The sequence below is a fragment of the Columba livia genome, chromosome 18 (genome assembly GCF_036013475.1).
Source record: "Columba livia isolate bColLiv1 breed racing homer chromosome 18, bColLiv1.pat.W.v2, whole genome shotgun sequence".
In the NCBI taxonomy this organism is placed as follows: domain Eukaryota; kingdom Metazoa; phylum Chordata; class Aves; order Columbiformes; family Columbidae; genus Columba; species Columba livia.
Genome location: NC_088619.1, coordinates 5560674 through 5578252, shown reverse-complemented (window position 1 = coordinate 5578252; position 17579 = coordinate 5560674). Strand labels below are relative to the sequence as shown.

The following is a 17579-nucleotide window of genomic DNA, read 5'->3' as shown; positions in this document are numbered from 1 at the left end:
AAGAAAGGCACCAATGTGGACATGCAAACAGCACATCTGAAACAGCTTACAGTATTTCCACATTCCCGCAGGGTGTTGTAATTCAGGGTGCTTGTGCCACACAACCTTGTAGATCTGAATAAGCAACAGCTTGCAGTAAATTCAAAACAAACTCTTTTCCAAGAATAAGATGTTTTCCCACAGATACCAGCAAGAGGCTTCCAAGAGTTCCAGCATCCCATGATGCGTGGCTCTAAAGTTTGTAACTAACTGCCAAAAGGATTACACACTATAAGAGGGAAAAAACCACAACCTGACATTTAAACACTAATAAATAGGAAAATGAGTCACCTCATATTTGTCTACAAACAGCACTGCTGTAATACAGTCCCCAAAATGCTTCCTTGCTCTTACAATACCTATTGTGAAATCATTTCAAGAACAGTTGCAAAGATGAAAAAATTTCTTAGAATATTTATCAAACGTTCAAGTGCCCGCACTGAAGTTCCTCACTAAATCATTAACACAGGTCCAGGGACAGTGTATGGGGGACAAGATCTGAACCAGACATTTCAAGTCATAATTTCAATTCTAGTATTACAGTATGTTACTCAAAAGCAAACTATAGCAAGAACGAACAGAAACAGGAGGATACTACCAACGTATTATGTTGTACTTGCTTTTTAGCCTTAAAAACCAAACAAACCAAAAAAACCCACAACGACCCCAACAAAACACACCACCACAAAAAACCCCAAACAAACAATTAAACACACCTTGGTAATTATTTTGCTGTGTCATGTCTCAAAGAGATCAAGCATCTTTGCTGCCAATCATACAAAATGAAGCTAATTTTTAAGTTCTACCAAAAAATGCAACTTACTCCAGGACAGAATGAGTTGCAGCCTGTGGATGGTATCGGTAGAGCAGGAGGCAATGGTTTACCCGAAAGACTTCACCACCCATTTGGATATGTTTATAAAAAAACAACAAATCTTCTGGAACACCCTGCAAGAGAAACAGTTATTTCAAACCAGGAAGTGACCTGAAATACTGAAATGCATTTCTTTTCGTAGACAGTATTACAGACGTAAATAACAGGGGCATAAACTTCAATCTCAATTTTAGGTATTCTGTTTCAACACAGAAAAACAATAAAAGTTAAAAAAAAAGAAATCCACATCAGCACAGCTTCTGAATTTCTTCCATAATTAAGGAAAGGAGATTCTCTAATTAAAGTGCTAGACATAAAATCCCTCTGTGTTTTTTTCTGGCTTTCAAGAGCAAGACAGTTCAGGGACTGTTTTCCATACCAGCACAGCGAGGGTTCAGGTCAGACACAGTCAGGACTGGGCAGCCAAGGGGGGTGGGAAGGAGAAGAGAGAAGGGACCAAAAAAGGCTTTGAATCCCAAAAAACAAACCCAAAACACTCAACTGAACATACGTATCTTGGGAGAAATCAGAACCACAACCAAGCTCTGTACTTTGCAGCTCCAGACTTCACTGTACGATAGATGATTTAAGACACTGAATTGGGCCACACTCCCAGACTCTGAATAAACCGGATTCTGATCTGGTGGGTTGTTAAGGGCAAATATCTATAGCTATCGCTTGTAGATATTTGTCTGACTTCTAGTTTAAGAACTGTGATGCAGAAGAAAACTTTTAGAGAACAATTTATGCTTTATGCGAACCTACTTTGAAAGCCACAAAAGAAATCTGGGGGTAGCTGAAGTAGCAGAGAGTAACCACAGTCACCAAGAATATAAGAAAAACCACAAACTCAAATACTGTCATTTATCTTCTAGTCCTTTCTGTATTTTTCTTATTCTGGACTTTAATGGAAATACTGAGAGTCAGCAGCAAAGTTTAAACCTTTCCCTCTTTTCCGGTCACACGCTAGACTGTGTCAGGCAGGGCCCAGATTTCGTAGCACTGATCAACTTATTGCTGTAGTCATATTTTGATTCAGAGGTATGACTATATCACATACATACCTACAAGTCATTTTCTTTTGGATAAGCATTTACATCATTCAAGATAATCCTTAATATGTATATTAAAAAAGAGAGTTACTGCAGAAGTAAAAGGCTCTTTCAAAATGCTGCTTGGTTCTGAGCGCTCTTTGCATTTACCGGCAGAAATATCTTGAAATTAAATATTCGCAGCCCCAGCAGGAGCAGGTGCCTCGTCCAGCTCCGCAGTGGCCCCTCACGTCACAGGGAGCAGCGCTGCAGCGTGTTCTTCAGGGCAGGAAAGATCTTGACTGTGCTATTAGATCCTGCAGGGATGGGACTCCCTACGGCTCCTGAGCATGGTGAGTTTGTTGCAATACCAGAGTTTTTATTCCCAATTGAGACATATTATTGGATCCAGATGGCATTTTGAATACCACGAACCTTTGGCAAACACCACAACTTTCAAAGAAAAAGATGTTTAACCACTAAAGGGATATTTTAATCTATTTTTGGAAAAATTAATATCCATAGCTAAAAGTATCAATTAATAATCCAGCATTTCAGCAATAGGCTGCCAAGTAAATAGTTTTCAGCATTAATAAATACAATTAAATTGCAAAGTTTAAATGTTACTGGACTACATACAGAATTTTCCACGTTACAGGCAAAACCCAGCCCCACGTGCACTGCTGCGCTAACGGATAAACTCAGCAGCCTCCTCACTCAAGGCTGCTGATTCCAGCTCCCAGGGCAAAACAAGCCTGCCCCTCCTCCATTCTAACCTGCATGCACTAGCCATATGCTAAATCGTCATCCACTTTCCCATATTACTACTAAGCAGGTGAAGGATTTGTGTTTACGGACTACAGCAGGACCTGGACAGGCTGGAGAGTTGGGCGGGGAATAACCTAATGAAATTTAACAAGGGAAAGTGTAGAGTCCTGCATCTGGGCAGGAACAACCCCAGGTTCCAGTATAGGTTGGGAAATTACATATTAGAGAGCAGTGTAGGGGAAAGGGACCTGGGGGTCCTGGTGGACAACAGGATGACCATGAGCCAGCACTGGGCCCTTGTGGCCAGGAAGGCCAATGGCATCCTGGGGTGTATTAGAAGGGGGGTGGCTAGTAGATCGAGAGAGGTCCTCTTTCCCCTCTACTCCGCCCTGGTGAGACCACATCTGGAATATTGTGTCCAGTTCTGGGCCCCTCAGTTCAAGAAGGACAGGGAACTGCTGGAGAGGGTCCAGCGTAGGGCAACGAAGATAATTAAGGGAGTGGAGCACCTCCCTTATGAAGAAAGGCTGAGGGAGCTGGGTCTCTTTAGTTTGGAGAAGAGGAGACTAAGGGGGGACCTCATTAATGTTTATAAATATATAAAGGGTGAGTGCCATGAGGATGGAGCCAGGCTCTTCTCGGTGACAACCAATGATAGGACAAAGGGTAATGGGATCAAGCTGGAACACAAGAGGTTCCGCTTAAATTTGAGAAAAAACTTCTTCTCAGTGAGGGTGACAGACACTGGAACAGGCTGCCCAGGGAGGTTGTGGAGTCTCCTTCCCTGGTGACATTCAAAACCCACCAGGACGTGTTCCTGTGCGACCTCACCTAGGTGTTCCTGCTCCAGCAGGGGCATTGGACTAGATGATCTTTTGAGGTCCCTTCCAATCCCAAACATACTGTGATACTTTGGGCAGGCATCACTTGCTGTGCTGACGACTGACTACAGTGTCCTCAACACATCTATTTGGGAAGGAGGCACAAGCCACCTACAACTACAACAAGCTACAATTTTTGCAGCTCTACCATCAGTAATGGTGAGGAGCACGAGTAGGAGAAATTCAGCTAAACAAAGATGATCGGGAAGTCAAATGGAAGAGAAGCGGTAAATTCTAAATGGTATTTAATAACAGACTAGCAAAAAATGTCACTAGACATAGGGTAAGGAGTAAGTTTTCAACTAGCTTATAAAGTATCATTATTTTTGTTCCCATCACTTTTTCTTTCCTTTTTAGATCAAATACTGATATCTGTTCAGCCAAAAACATTAATGTCTGTGTTTTATCTAGATTTTTTTTCCCCCCAGAGCATTCTCACAGGTTATTTGACAGACTGACCATATTTTAATCATGTTTCAAAAAAAAACAAATTCCTACTTAGCCTTTTAGCTTTCAGGCCTTATTCTAACTGCTAGATTTTCTGCAGAGAATGACACTTGTGTGCTCTGGCAGAGAAAAATGGAAAAAGGCATTAGTTAACACCTAACAGCCTACAAAGTTACCTTAGAGCTTTGCAGCATGAGCTACAGTCTCCTGTGCACCAAAGGATATTTTGACACCTCCTCAATTCCTGCTTTTTTGGTGACCTTTTATCACAAAAATAGATCAAAACTGAGCTCCAGGCATTTTGTTCAGAGCCACAAGTTTGTATTCAGGCCAGTGGGTTATAATATGCTATTCCATCTGGGGCTCATTAAGAATAATTTGCCCCTGTTTACACTTTGAGATTAGCTTAGAACTTTGAGGCTGTCACTCTATTTTTAGTTTTCATAAACTTTAAAAGGAAGGTTAAATACTGAGGTGACAGGAAATCTGGATCCAAGTTGTGGTAAAACTCTAGAGAAAGAAACAAACGTGGCATGTTACAGTTGAGATGTCAAGAATAATATTGTGTGAATAAAGCCAAGACTATACAATACACCACATTCACATGGAGTGGAGTCTGCAGGTTAGAAATGCTCAATTATACAGTTCTTATTGTACTCTAGATTTCTTAGAGCATTTACCTAAAGCAAGAAGCTAGTTATTTTAGCTTAGAGCCATGACACCCAGTGACTAGAACAACAGGACAATATGCTAAAAGAGACAAATAATGGGTCTTCCCAGTGATCTCCATTTGGACATTAACAGCAAACAGAATCTGTTGTCCACCTGAAGAACACATTTTGGTAGAAGTACCCAATGTCTATTCACTACAATTGTGAAATGTTGGATTTGTATGCAAATCAAAGTGCACTGTCAAACACATGAAGTAATAGCTTTGCTTCGAGAATAACAGACACCTCTCCTACCGTGGTGCATGACGAAGTTCCCTGCTTTAACATAATACAGTTTCAAAAACCTGCTTTTTTTCAATAAGGAAGCACTGCACTTGATCTGAATTGGATAGCCTAGAGATAATTGTTTAGGAAGCTAAGGGGCAATGAATTCAGAGATATGGTTCCCCAACTCTCCTCCTGGCATCAGCCGCTGTTTAAAATGTCACTTGCAGATCTTGGCCAGAAAGAACTTCATTTCTGAAAACATTTTGTAAACATTAAAAAAATCTGTTTCACATAAAGCCTGGATGGTCTGAGAGATACATGCATACCTACCTGTAATTAAAAAAAAGATTACATCGTAGCTTCTGTATTTATATTTTATCAGTCCACCATACTATTAACAGTAATATCAAATCACAATTTCTTCCATAGAAGAACTATCTTCCATTTGTTCTAAGCACTGAAATATGAAGAACAGGTGTTTGGATCTAATTCCAAATGAGAAATGCAGCTTTTTGGCATGGAAACAGTTTAGCAAACGGAGACGGCTGAAACGTGGAGATTTGTTGGCCTGTTTCTGCGTTTACTTGCAGCAATATGACACAGGTCACACTGTTAAATACTTACCCTAAAATGGAGATAGAAGTGATCTAATTGGTATAGTCATTAATATAGTCACCCCAAAGGTGATGAACCCCTTGTCCTGTCAGGCAGAGGGAGAAGACCTGGGACAGCCCCTGCCCTGTCGCTGTCAGGCAGAGGTAGGGGACAGAAAAGATGACGAGGGTTGGAAGCCAGTTCTGCTTTGGGGCGGTGGGCAATCCCCCTCCATACCTGCTTTGCTTCCCCAGGTGCCCCTTTGTAATAGGTTTGAGGCCTGGATCTTGAAGAGGAGGTAGGTGAGGATGTGGTGCAAGGCCCACCTACGAGGTCACATAGAAAGAGGCAGTTGACCCACACCTCAAGACCGCCTCAGATGAGAAAGAAAGAAGGGTAATTGTAGTAGGCAATTCCCTTCTGAGAGGGACGCAGGGCCCAATCTGCAGAGTTGACCCTCATCGTAGGGAAGTGTGCAGTCTACCTGGAGCCTGGATCAGGGACATCAGCAGGACGCTCCCCAACCTGGTGCACCCAATGGACTACTACCCACTGCTGATCTTCCAGACAGGTGGGAAGTAAGCTGCATCCCGCAGTCTGATGGGAATGAATAAAGATTCCAAGGCCTTGGGATGGATGGCGAAAGAGTCTGTGGCTCAAATGATTTTCTCTTCCCTCCTTCCAGTTTTGGGTGATGATATGGGAGGGAATAGAAAAATTCAGTCTGTAAACAATTGGCTACAGGACTGGAGCTGCAGGCAGGGCTTTGGGTTCTTTGATAATGGCTGGTTTTACAAGACACCACTCCAAACAGTGATACGTGGGAAAGGTTTATCTCGCAGGGGCAAAAGGATGCTGGGACAGGAATTAGCAGGGCTCATTTGGAGAGCTTTACACTAGACTCGAAGGGGGATGGGGTTGTAGCTGGGCTTGCATCAGTTGGGCATCACTCTAGAGTTCAGAAAGGCTGGGAGGCCTCCCATACCCCTGGGGTGAAATCAGTGTGCTCAGCTCGCTCTCTGAAACACCAATGCGTGCAGCATGGGGAATAACCAGGAGGAGTTAGAAACCTGTGTCAGGGCAGGAGATTATGACCTCGTGGCAATTACAGAGACATGGTGGGACAGCACACATGGCTGGAGTGGGGTCATGGATGGCTATGTCCTTTTCAGGAGAGACAGGCCAGCCAGGCATGGTAGTGGAGTTGCTCTTTGTGTGAGAGAGCAACTACAATGTATTGAGTATTGTCCAGGCACGTTCCCACGGATGAGGAACGAGTTGAGAGTCTGTGGGTGAAAATTAAGGGGCAGGCTGGCAAGGGTGATACTATTGTGTGCGTCTGTTGTAGGCCACCAGATCAGGGTGAGGAAGTTGACAAGGCCTTTTAGAGACAGCTGAGAGCAGCCTCCTAATCACAGGCCCTGGTTGTGGTGGGGATTTTAACTTCCCTGATGTTTGTTGGAAGGACGACTCGGCCGGCCAGCCACAGTCTAGGAGGTTCCTCCAGTGCCTTGACGAGAACTTTGTGATGCAAAGGGTGGAGGAGCCACCTAGAAGAGGCGCACTGCTGGACCTCATCCTCACTAACGAGGAGGGTCTGGTTGAAGCGGTAAAGGTTGAGGGCTGCCTTGGTTGCTGTTCTGTTGTTGTTTCCACGTTTTAGCTTGCTTGCTTTCTTGAGCTTACTAACAATGCTCAAGAAGTCAAGCCAGATATTCTTCAGAGAATGAAAATACAATGATAAGTAATAATTAAAAAAAAATAAAATAAAATAAAGAGCATGGGTCAGTGAATGTAGATTGTATTGGGAGCCAAGCATCATTCTCAGCTCTTCCACTCACCCACCATTTAATTAAGGGCAAATCCTTTCACCTTCACCACTCTAAACGATTCTGTTCGCTGTCCACTTTCCCCTCTAATTATATTTTCTTTGGCAGCCTGAATAATAATATTTGTGTATTTTCATACATTTGTATACACGCGTGGTTATGTCTCTATGTATATACAGATAGCATGGCACAGGAATAATCCTCATAATATGTTCTAGTTTAAATGATAAAATAGGAAACAGCCTTATAAGATGTTTTGGGGATAATATTAAATGAAGTCTTTAAAAGAAATTCAGAACCACCCATTCTATCTCTCAAAATCTCACCAAAGCCACAAGCAAAACTCCCCAGGTCCAAACTACACAGAATGGATTCAAATGCGTCTGAATTAGATCTGTTTGCCAACGTATAACAGATTTATCAACAAACCCCATCTCAGTTGTGTCCTTCAACCACCACAGTTACCCCGGAACAACTGTAATTGGTTAATGGCTGCTCTTAAAAAAACCAAAACACCAAAACCAACACACACAACAAAACAGGCATATGGTATGACCTAGATTTTTTACACCTCAGTTTTTATCTATAATCCTCTGGCTTGTGTTTCTTAATAAAAGGTTTAAGGCTTTCAGAGGCTGTTCGACAAAGAGATGATTCCTGGGCTACATGTCATGTGCAGCACTCACCTTTCCACCCTCATCAAATTTTCCCACATGAAAAAACCATTCTCGAGAGCAGAACCAGGTTGGCATGATCACAGTAGGTCCATGGGAGGTAAACACCTAGGAAAAAGGTGAAAAAAAGGCAGTCTTAATTAAGAGAATGTCAAAACCAGCATCTGCTGAGGAACAAATTAGACCTTACGCATTCACCTGAAATCCTGCAAATCCTTATGCCTATACTTTCAGCAGTTTTAAGCACTGAGATACACAAGTGCTTAGTGTTTAAAAGGGGTGTATACCAGCATCTTTGTGGTATCACAGCCCAACAGATGAATCTACGTCCTGCTTCATATTCCATACCTTCTATCATAAGTCGCAAAACGTGCAGAGTACTTGAAACTTCATTTCAAATTTAGAGAAGGATACTGGAAATGACACTTCTATTAATAATGGTGACGTTGATATTGCAGAGAGGAATCTTTAAAAGTTAAAGTTCTTAAACTTAACCCTACAATTATTGTGCAATGATTTTCCATTTTATACTACTTATACATATATTAAGAACTTTCATTGATCTTTTATTTCTGCCAAAGACACTTCAATCTTAATCAAGCTTGGATAAGTAAGATGCAATTTATTTTAAACATAACCAGAGTACGATGGATTTCCTATTCAGTGGTACCTACCTTAAAAGGTTGTTGGAAAGAAAATGCTTTAGGGACTTAAAAGGGAGTGGCTATTAATTTCATTCTCTTGACTAGTGACAGCCAAGAACTATACAAATGGGTCTTTGCAGCTTTAAGCAAACTCGTTGTAAACACAACTGTGAAAGAAACCAGAATCTGGATTATGGAAGGTAAACTGGTTCGTTCTTTTATTACAAGATGAAGTATCCAGCCAAACAAGAGACTGAACTTGTCAAACAGAATGCGCTCAGTTAAGCCAGGAGACGTTGCCTGCTTCCAAGAACTGCACAGAAAATAAAGAGCATGGCCTGGTTTAGGAAAGCAGAAGAAAGAAACCTCACAATTAGTGCCAGTCTTCAAACACTAATGAAAATGCTGATCTTATGAGCACATGATTTTATAGCACGCTATGGTGATAATATTAACACTCCCATACATTTGGCATTTTTACACATCAGTGCACAACTGTACATTTTATCACGTGCATTTAAGCATTTACATATCAAAGGTGCTTTTCTTGATTTCAACCTGGGATAGAGCTCCTCAAACACTTCTTACATCTGGCAACTTGCATTTCCACAGATAAACACAGATTTAAAACGCAAATCCTACACACCAGTTCTATACAGAAACTTAGAACAACTCTCCAAACAAACTGGATTCAAAATCTAATCAAAATTCAATAGTTAATCTACTCTCACTTTTCTTATGGCATAAACCATCAGATCAAACACAGGCATCCACTTCAGGGCAAAATATGCTGCATGCAGACTCCAGGAACGTAACGTTAGAACCTGTAAAGGGGTACTAGAGTAACTCATCTCAATATAGACACTTTAATTTTAGTCAGAATAATCCTGTCTCCTAATGGCTATGACTTAACACATCAGCAGTTTGTTCAGCACTGAAATACACTGGCTTCAGAGACGTTAAATGTCAAAAACTCCCCACAAAAGTCAGCGGGAGCTGAAAGAGTCAAAACTGCCCCAGAAAATCAGAGCAGACATGGTTAGTCAGGACATGGTTATTAGCTCCACACTAATTACAAGGTCAATTGAGTATGGCCTGAACCAAACAATGACCAAACAGTAATCCCAAAAGAAAACAACAGTAGGGAGAAAAGCTAGGCTAGAATGCATTGCACTGAATCGCAATTCTGAATGAAAGAAAATCTTCAAAAGGAAGCCCTGAGCCTATTGGAACACATTAAATGTGTTTGGAGAGGCCAGAATGCCATTTCTTCAGCACAGGCTGGTTCATCAGAGAGCATAAATGCACTTAAGCTTCAGGATGTAGCTCAATGTAATTAGTCAGGCTCACGTGCAAAGAGCATACATCCCAAATATCTTGGATAATCTGTGTTCCACTGATATGTATATATTCCAGTGAAACTAAATAGAACAAATTTGAAACACTGAGGAAAAAAAAAAAAAAAAACTCGAAACATCACTTCTATTAACATGGGCGATGATATGATGATGATCACATACCAGACCATCACACACTGCGTACACCAGTGTCCTTCCTAAATCAAACACTGCTCCATGGCTCACTGTCCATCTCAGAAAAGATACTAGAGGGGAATCACAGACAAAACTGAGACTGATGATGAGGTGGCTGGATTGCCACATATGATGTCAGGGTCTTATCCTTCAAGAAAAGTCAAGGAAGGGAGCCAGGAGACCTGTGTGGTTAAACAGGGAACTGCTGGGTGTGCTCAAGTGGAAGAGGAGAGTTTCTAGATCATGGAAGGAGGGGCTGGCCACTTGGGGAGAATATCAGGCTGTTGTCAGAGGGTGTAGGGAGGCAACTAGGAAAGCTAAGGCCTCCTTAGAATTCAACCTGGCGAGAGGGGTCAAGGACAACAGGAAGAGCTTTTTGCAATACGTGGCAGATAAAACTAACACCAGGGGCAATGTAGGCCCACTGATGAACAAGGTGGGGGATCTTTCGAGGTCCCTTCCAACCCCTAACCGTCTTTGATTCTGTGGTTATTCTGGCATACTCAAACCAACACCCTGTGAAAAATTACAGTAATGCTGCACCTATGAAACACAGTTAGTGCAATAACTGGTCGCTGACATAACAGCCAGAGAAGAAAGAGGGAACTCCAACCACAGTTCTGTGCACTCAAACCTTCAAGCTCAGCAACATCATTTCTACCTGTGGAAGAATCCTTACTGGCAAGTCTTTCAGCTTGCTAATGAACATGGAGATAAGATATCAGCTCTTTAAAGCTCATGGAACATGAAAAGACATCCCGTTCAGTTAAAATTTCATTTTCCTGCTTCACTGCAATGTGAGAAAACTTAATTCCAAGAAGAAATAGAGAATATGGTACCGTGTGTTATTGCCACTATTTGTACTATACAACTGCCATGGCCAATGAGGAAAGAAAATATCCTCCAGGCTGAGAAAAACCACCCTTTAACAGAAGTACCAGAGGAAATGAAGGAAATACACTTGATTTAACCCTACACGTGCTTTAGCTGCTTCTCTGAACCAGGTGTGCCAAGTTTTTAGCACTGAAACAAGTGTGACACTTCAAGCGCTTTAATTTGAATTAGGTTGTTTCTAATAACCTCTTCCCTTCAATTCCAATGCAAACTTCTCACATGTTTCATTCTACACAACGATACCGTGTTTATACCAACTGCCACTTAGAAAAGACATAAACCAGGTTTATATACAGCATCTGCAAAATGTAAAGCTAAAAAAAATTACATGAAACGGCTGTACAGTGTTTTATGTTAAATGGAAGATGTTTCTGCTTCCACTTTTATCAGTGAAAATATAGACTACCTTCACTGACTTCAGTAGCATTCCTGCATCCAGTGCATAACTGGATGTACCATTTACACTTTCTGATCCATAAAATGTTTCTGACATATCTCCAAGATCCTGTGCAGGCTCTGTCAGAGCAAGGAGGTGTGTTAGTTCAGGTGTGGTGCTGTGCCAAGCCTGGACACGGGGCTGCCTGTCATGTCTATGATTCAGCACAATCAATTCATCGCTACTTTGACCTGGGATAAAACTCATCATCATTGAATGCATCAACATGCCCAGACAAGAAGGCATTTCTGCTGATTTATGAGGCCTTCTAAAACGGCCTCCAAAACAGCAGGTCATTTGGACATTAAGAACATACCTGAAAGGTTTTAAGAAAGTATATTTGAAAGCACAGCTCCAATTTTTAAACTCCCATTTTCATACAAATATAACTATTTCAGTCAGAAGCGACCTACAATGATCATCTAGTGCAGCTGCCTGACCACTTCAGGGCTGATCAAAAGTTGAAGTACATCATTACCCAAGTGCCTCTTGGACACCAACAGGCTTGGGGTGTCAACCACCTCTCTAAGGAGCCTGTTCCAAAAAAACCCAGACATCTTTACTTTATCATCACCGAAATATGATTGGATAAGTGTTGCTCAGCCTCATCATATTATTTTTGATATTTCTGTGGCAGGCTGGGTTTATTCTCAATTTCCAAGTTGTAACGTTTCTGACTTCCAAGCTATCAGTCCAGATACATTTCTGCACATCTTTTCCCTGAGCATCTGCCCTGATCAGTCTAGAGGGCCCCGCTGTTCACCCCACCCCATCACCTCCTCCCACAGCGGGATCACCGGTGGATGGGAGCAGAGCCCAGGCTGCCTGTCAGCTCACACCCTCATTCCAGTATTCCTTCTGATGCTTGAAACTTTCCTTCAATGAAGGAAGGGTGTGTGTTCCAGTTTTACTTCAGGAAACACAAAATAAGCTGTCCTTTGAAGGAAGAGGATAGAAAAATAACACGGCCTTCAAGGAAAAAAAAAAAAAAGAAAGGAAAGAAAGCAAACTTGACACTTCCTATGCTGTCACAGCTGTTCTGGGCCCTGCATTCTGTTTAAATATTTTCCAGTCTAACAGTCAAACAGTTCCAAATAACATAATGCGTATGCTGTACAACGGTTTTCAGACCTGGACTGTCTCATTTCTGCTGCAACATGAGACCTATCACCTCTACACACAAATTGAAATAAATAACCTAAAGGAAACTTTTAAGATCAATACCATGACAAATTATTCAAATGTCATCCTTTTTTTTTTTTTGCCAAGTCTTAGAAAGCTAATTATATCTTTTTATAACAAAATGTTCTTTGTAGCGCAGAGAAAATATCATATTTACGATCTAAGTATCTTTGGCAGAAGTACACCGATACAAACTATCGTGCTACGGAATTAGTTAACAAATCTTTATTTCAAATAAAAATCTACGTACCTTGAGGGGTTAGTTTATCTTTAAAGCAACACAAAAGATTACAGGATAGCTATTAGTGATTCTAATCAACTTACTCAAATTAAAAAGCATCGTGTTTTCTTCCTAAAAACTGTGCATTTCCTAATGGTGACCCTTTGTAGAAACTGTAAATTGCTCTAGCTCCTGTAGTCATTTACTAAAAATTAATCTCAATGTTTATTGCACTAAACTAAATATTATAAGTCAGAAGTACTATGAAAGAAGGATGGGTACACAGAATCATGTTCCTCTTGGACTGCTGTGTTTTCACAGATGTTATTTTCTGAAGGTGGCAACTTTTAGAATCTCAAATGAGGTTTTTTCAGTGATGAACACTGATACAAAGGTTTGCTTATAAATCATATTTTATACATTTCATTCTGTCACAGAGGCACCCCGAGGTTAGTTTAAGGGACAACAGGGTCCAAAACAACTCTTATTAAACTGGTGAGAAGCAGGGTTTTAGCACTCCAAAAGTGACTTGAATACAGGTTCGGGTATCGGTTGAGGAAAATCATTAAGGGGCAGCAACTAATACAACAGCAGGTCCACAGTGTGCATGCATGTGGCTTCACCAAAAACAATACCAGAGCCATCCCTGAGTCCGGGAAGAGTCCACACTTGCCCGAACACGGTGTGGGATTATTTTAAAGAGATACATGTACTCGTATCGAGTAAGGAAAGTGTACACTCACAATCCTGCGAGGAGAAATACACATGCAAATGTGCATGGAATATTACACGTGCTTATGTGGAAGCATAGGAGGAAAACACACTTGCGATTATGCAAGGAAATAATTTATACACATGCTCGTATTGAGCACGGAAAGTACGCGTGTAAATGTGCACAGAAAGTATAAATACACGTGCAAATGTGCACGGAAAGTAGATACACTCGCAATCCTGCGAGGGTTAATTTTACTCACACACGAGGTGGCAAGGCAAGTGGAGTCTCCATCCCGGGGGGGCTCTCGGCAGCAGCATCTGTCTCGTGCTCCAAGAGATCCACGCAAGAGGCAGAGCCTCGACAAGAATCCCATTTTATAAAGCCTGATCAGATCTGACTGTAGGCATTCCAGAAGCTTCTCTGCACCCCCATACTGGCTGCGGGGTGCCCCTGAAGCTTCCACACATCCCCCACACTGGCCACAGGCACTCAGCGGCTCCCTGGCACCTCGGCACTCCCCTCTTAGCAGCCCTGGCCAGCAGCCCCTGGGGTCAAACAAAAGCAGCTGTTAGCCTCAAACAGCAGAGAAAGAGGGAGATGTGCCTACGCCTTCCATACCTGGGAAGGGAGAGGGGTTTGCATTCTGCCACACATTCCTTCCCTTTATGAAAAACGTCTGGGTCAATGCTCTTGTTGTTTAAATCAAACTATATATAGTTTTGACAGCACCTTAGTGTTTCACTCATTTTTTCAGTCTTATCATCTGTTGTCACTATAGTCTTGCTGTTCTAAACTGTTCTAGACATAACCTCTTAATTTACTAAGCATAATCAGGTAATTGGTATTCTCCAACATAATTTTTCCTTAGTGTTGCAGCTGCTCCACAAATCCAACAATTTTAAACATCAACATTTAAAATAGCAAGAGAAGATAAAATTCAAAACCCTTTCCATATTAAAAACCATGATCTTGTCAGGAATGTCCTTTATGTTCTAAATATTTCCATTTAGTTGAAATAAACCATTCTCTTGACAAAAATGTGAAAGCAAAGCTTTTTCTAATGCAAGAGAAAACTAAGAACTTTTATGTTTTGCATTTGAGGCTCTTCTTGATTATGATAAAGGGAGTGGAGCATCTCCCGTGTGAGGAAAGGCTGAGGGAGCTGGGGCTCTGGAGCTGGACAAGAGGAGACTGAGGGGTGACCTCATTAATGTTTACAGATATCTAAAGGGTGAGTGTCAGGAGGATGGAGCCAGGCTCTTCTCGGTGACAACCAGTGATAGGACAAGGGGCAATGGGTTCAAACTGGAACACAAAAGGTTCCACTTATGTTTGATAAGAAACTTCTTCTCAGTGAGGGTGACAGAACACTGGAACAGGCTGCCCAGGGAGGTAGAATGTAGTGCTAAAATCTCAAATAAGTAACTCAAGACCTGATAACAGATCACAAGTTTCAGTCCTGTAAAGAGAAAATTCTTTACTTAAAAGAAAGGCTCTTGAAACTCATAGATGATTTATGTCACCCTTGGGCATTTCTCTCTTAGTCTCAAAACAAAAAAGATATTGTTAACACGATCTTCTGATCAAAGAGCGTCACTAGGAAACAGAATACAAATTTTTCTCTTTTTTTTTTTTTTGTTTGAAAAGGTAAAGCATCAGTGTCCTCTGGGAAACAAGAAAAATAATCACAAGTAGAATTGCAGAAGAAAGATTCAAAGACAAAGCAAGTTGAAAATTCAGCTCTGCTGCTGGCTATGCTGCCAGGCTCCTCTGCAGACGGTCGCACTGGAAGTGGCCAGAGCCCCCTCCACTGCAGAGTGCTGGAAGCTCTCCCAAAGTCACTATTACAGTATCTGGCCTGTGTGCAGCAAAATCAAACTATATTCAAGTTTCAGTACAAAATAGGTAACTGAAGTTAATAGGAGGAGAGAAATGGAGAGGGGGGAAAGGTGATGGAAATAAAAGTACCCTGCAGAAAACCCCTGGGCAGGACCCAAAAGTTGCAGATAGGACTGCAAGGACCTGTAGAAAAACCTACAAGCCTTGGAATAGTGAGCAAAGAAATTACTTGTCTTTGCTTCCTTCATACTATATGCAGGAAAAAACAACACAACACACCAAAGAAAACACATCACCACAAAACAAAACAGATTTTGTGTGGCTAAAGAAACTAGACTATAACAAGAAATATCTGCAGCTTTCATCAGCTTATCCCATAATAGAAACAACTCACAAGAGGCCAAAGTCTGCCCCTGTACTCAAAGGAGGTGACGTTGTGTGTAAGGCTAATACCTTTCAACATGTTCCAACACATCTCGTAACTCTCAGTTGAGTCTAATTCATGTGAAGTCATCTTAAAGAAAAACAAAAGTAACATGATAAACCAATTTATTTTATAAATGTCTACATCTACAGACTAAAACATGTGGATTTGGTTTTAATTTAATCTACATAGTTTTATTGATGAGCTTCCTAAATCACCTAACATCAACTAGACAACTGTAAATTAATTTCAATACATTTTCTTACTCTTTGCTGAGTGGTAGAGGCTATTAGAATATATCATAAAAATCCCCTTTACAGATTTCGTATGATACATGGAACATGGAGAAAATGTCAATCTTTCACCAAAAATTAATTCCTTGCCATTAACATTTGCCTTTTTATCTGAAAGTTGATTCACACAAAGTAGAAACAACAACTGAGTAAGGAAAACAGTCAAACAGTTTTTATTTGTCTTTTCATCAATATTGCCTCTCAGTGGAATCAGCTTCAAGCTTCAGATTAAGCCCAGTATCCACCACATTTCTAACAAGAGGAACTGAGACGCTGGTCTGATGGAAAGGGTCGCCGTAGCAGCTTATGTAGAGAACCCAGGGGATGCACTTGCACAGAATATATATTTGGCATATATCAAAATAAATCCAACCAAACATAAAGCTTGTTCACAGTTACGCCTCATTTCATATTTGAATATAGACCACATGTTTGAGGATTAAGCTGGTGAACCCAATCTGTCTCTTCCAGGAAACGGTAATGTAACAATTGGGCTATAGAACTGTCAATTATTTCATACAGAGCAGCTGTGCACGAAGCACAGTGCGCTCCAAAACACAGAGCCTTCCTAAAAGAAGATGATCTTCTGGAACTTAAATTCAAAACACAGCCATGTGTCATTGAGCCAGTAGTCTTTCACAGGAGAAATAAAACCTACACGTATTAATACTGCACCAAGGACACACACTACGTTTCAGAGTTCTCGCAGCCTGAGGTGCACTTCAAAAAAGCCTTTTTTCATTTCACACTTCTTTTATTAGAACTTCCTTTTTTATTATTTAGTATAGCAAAGAAACTAAAAGAAAAAAAGGGAAAATGCACTTGTACTTCTCCATCTACTTTACTGCCACCTAAATTACGTTTCATCAGACAGCAAGCAGACCTCTATGGAGAAAACAGCCTGCCAAATCCTAGAATTACAGGTTAAAAAACAGACACGAGCCAACTGAGCAGCACAGGATCCATAAATCTCAGGCAACACTAAATTGAACTGAAGCTTATTTTTCCTTTTGATCTCGCTCAGCAGATTAACCAGGCTTTTCCAGCGATCAGTATCTAATACTTTGAAAAAAGACACACCGAAAAGCTGACAGTTTTTATATTTCATTTCCAATACTTATGCTTTTTTCCAGCTCTTTTTAAGAGCTGATACTTGCACGTGACTTCAGAGGTATACAAAATAGATGGACAGTAAATCCTCATGGGGAAACAGGCCCCTATTGCTGCTTGACTTGCATTTTTAAGAAAGTCATTGCTAATGTTATGAGTTATGTTAATAAGTCACGTTTAATCATGTATGCTTTGTAAAACGCCTCCAGGCAATA

General features: G+C 41.1%; 1 protein-coding gene across 6 annotated transcripts in view; it reads right to left on the bottom strand.

Moving 5' to 3' along the window:
• Nucleotides 1–17579, bottom strand: part of B3GNTL1 (UDP-GlcNAc:betaGal beta-1,3-N-acetylglucosaminyltransferase like 1) — a 95398-nt gene that overhangs the window by 27124 nt on the left and 50695 nt on the right. For all 6 annotated transcript variants that reach the window (XM_065034618.1, XM_065034619.1, XM_065034620.1 and 3 more), the window contains 2 exons: nt 8088–8183; nt 863–987 (listed from right to left, as the gene is read on the bottom strand). In XM_065034618.1, the coding sequence (XP_064890690.1) occupies nt 863–987; nt 8088–8183 (221 nt within the window). The remainder of the gene's footprint in view (nt 1–862; nt 988–8087; nt 8184–17579) is intronic.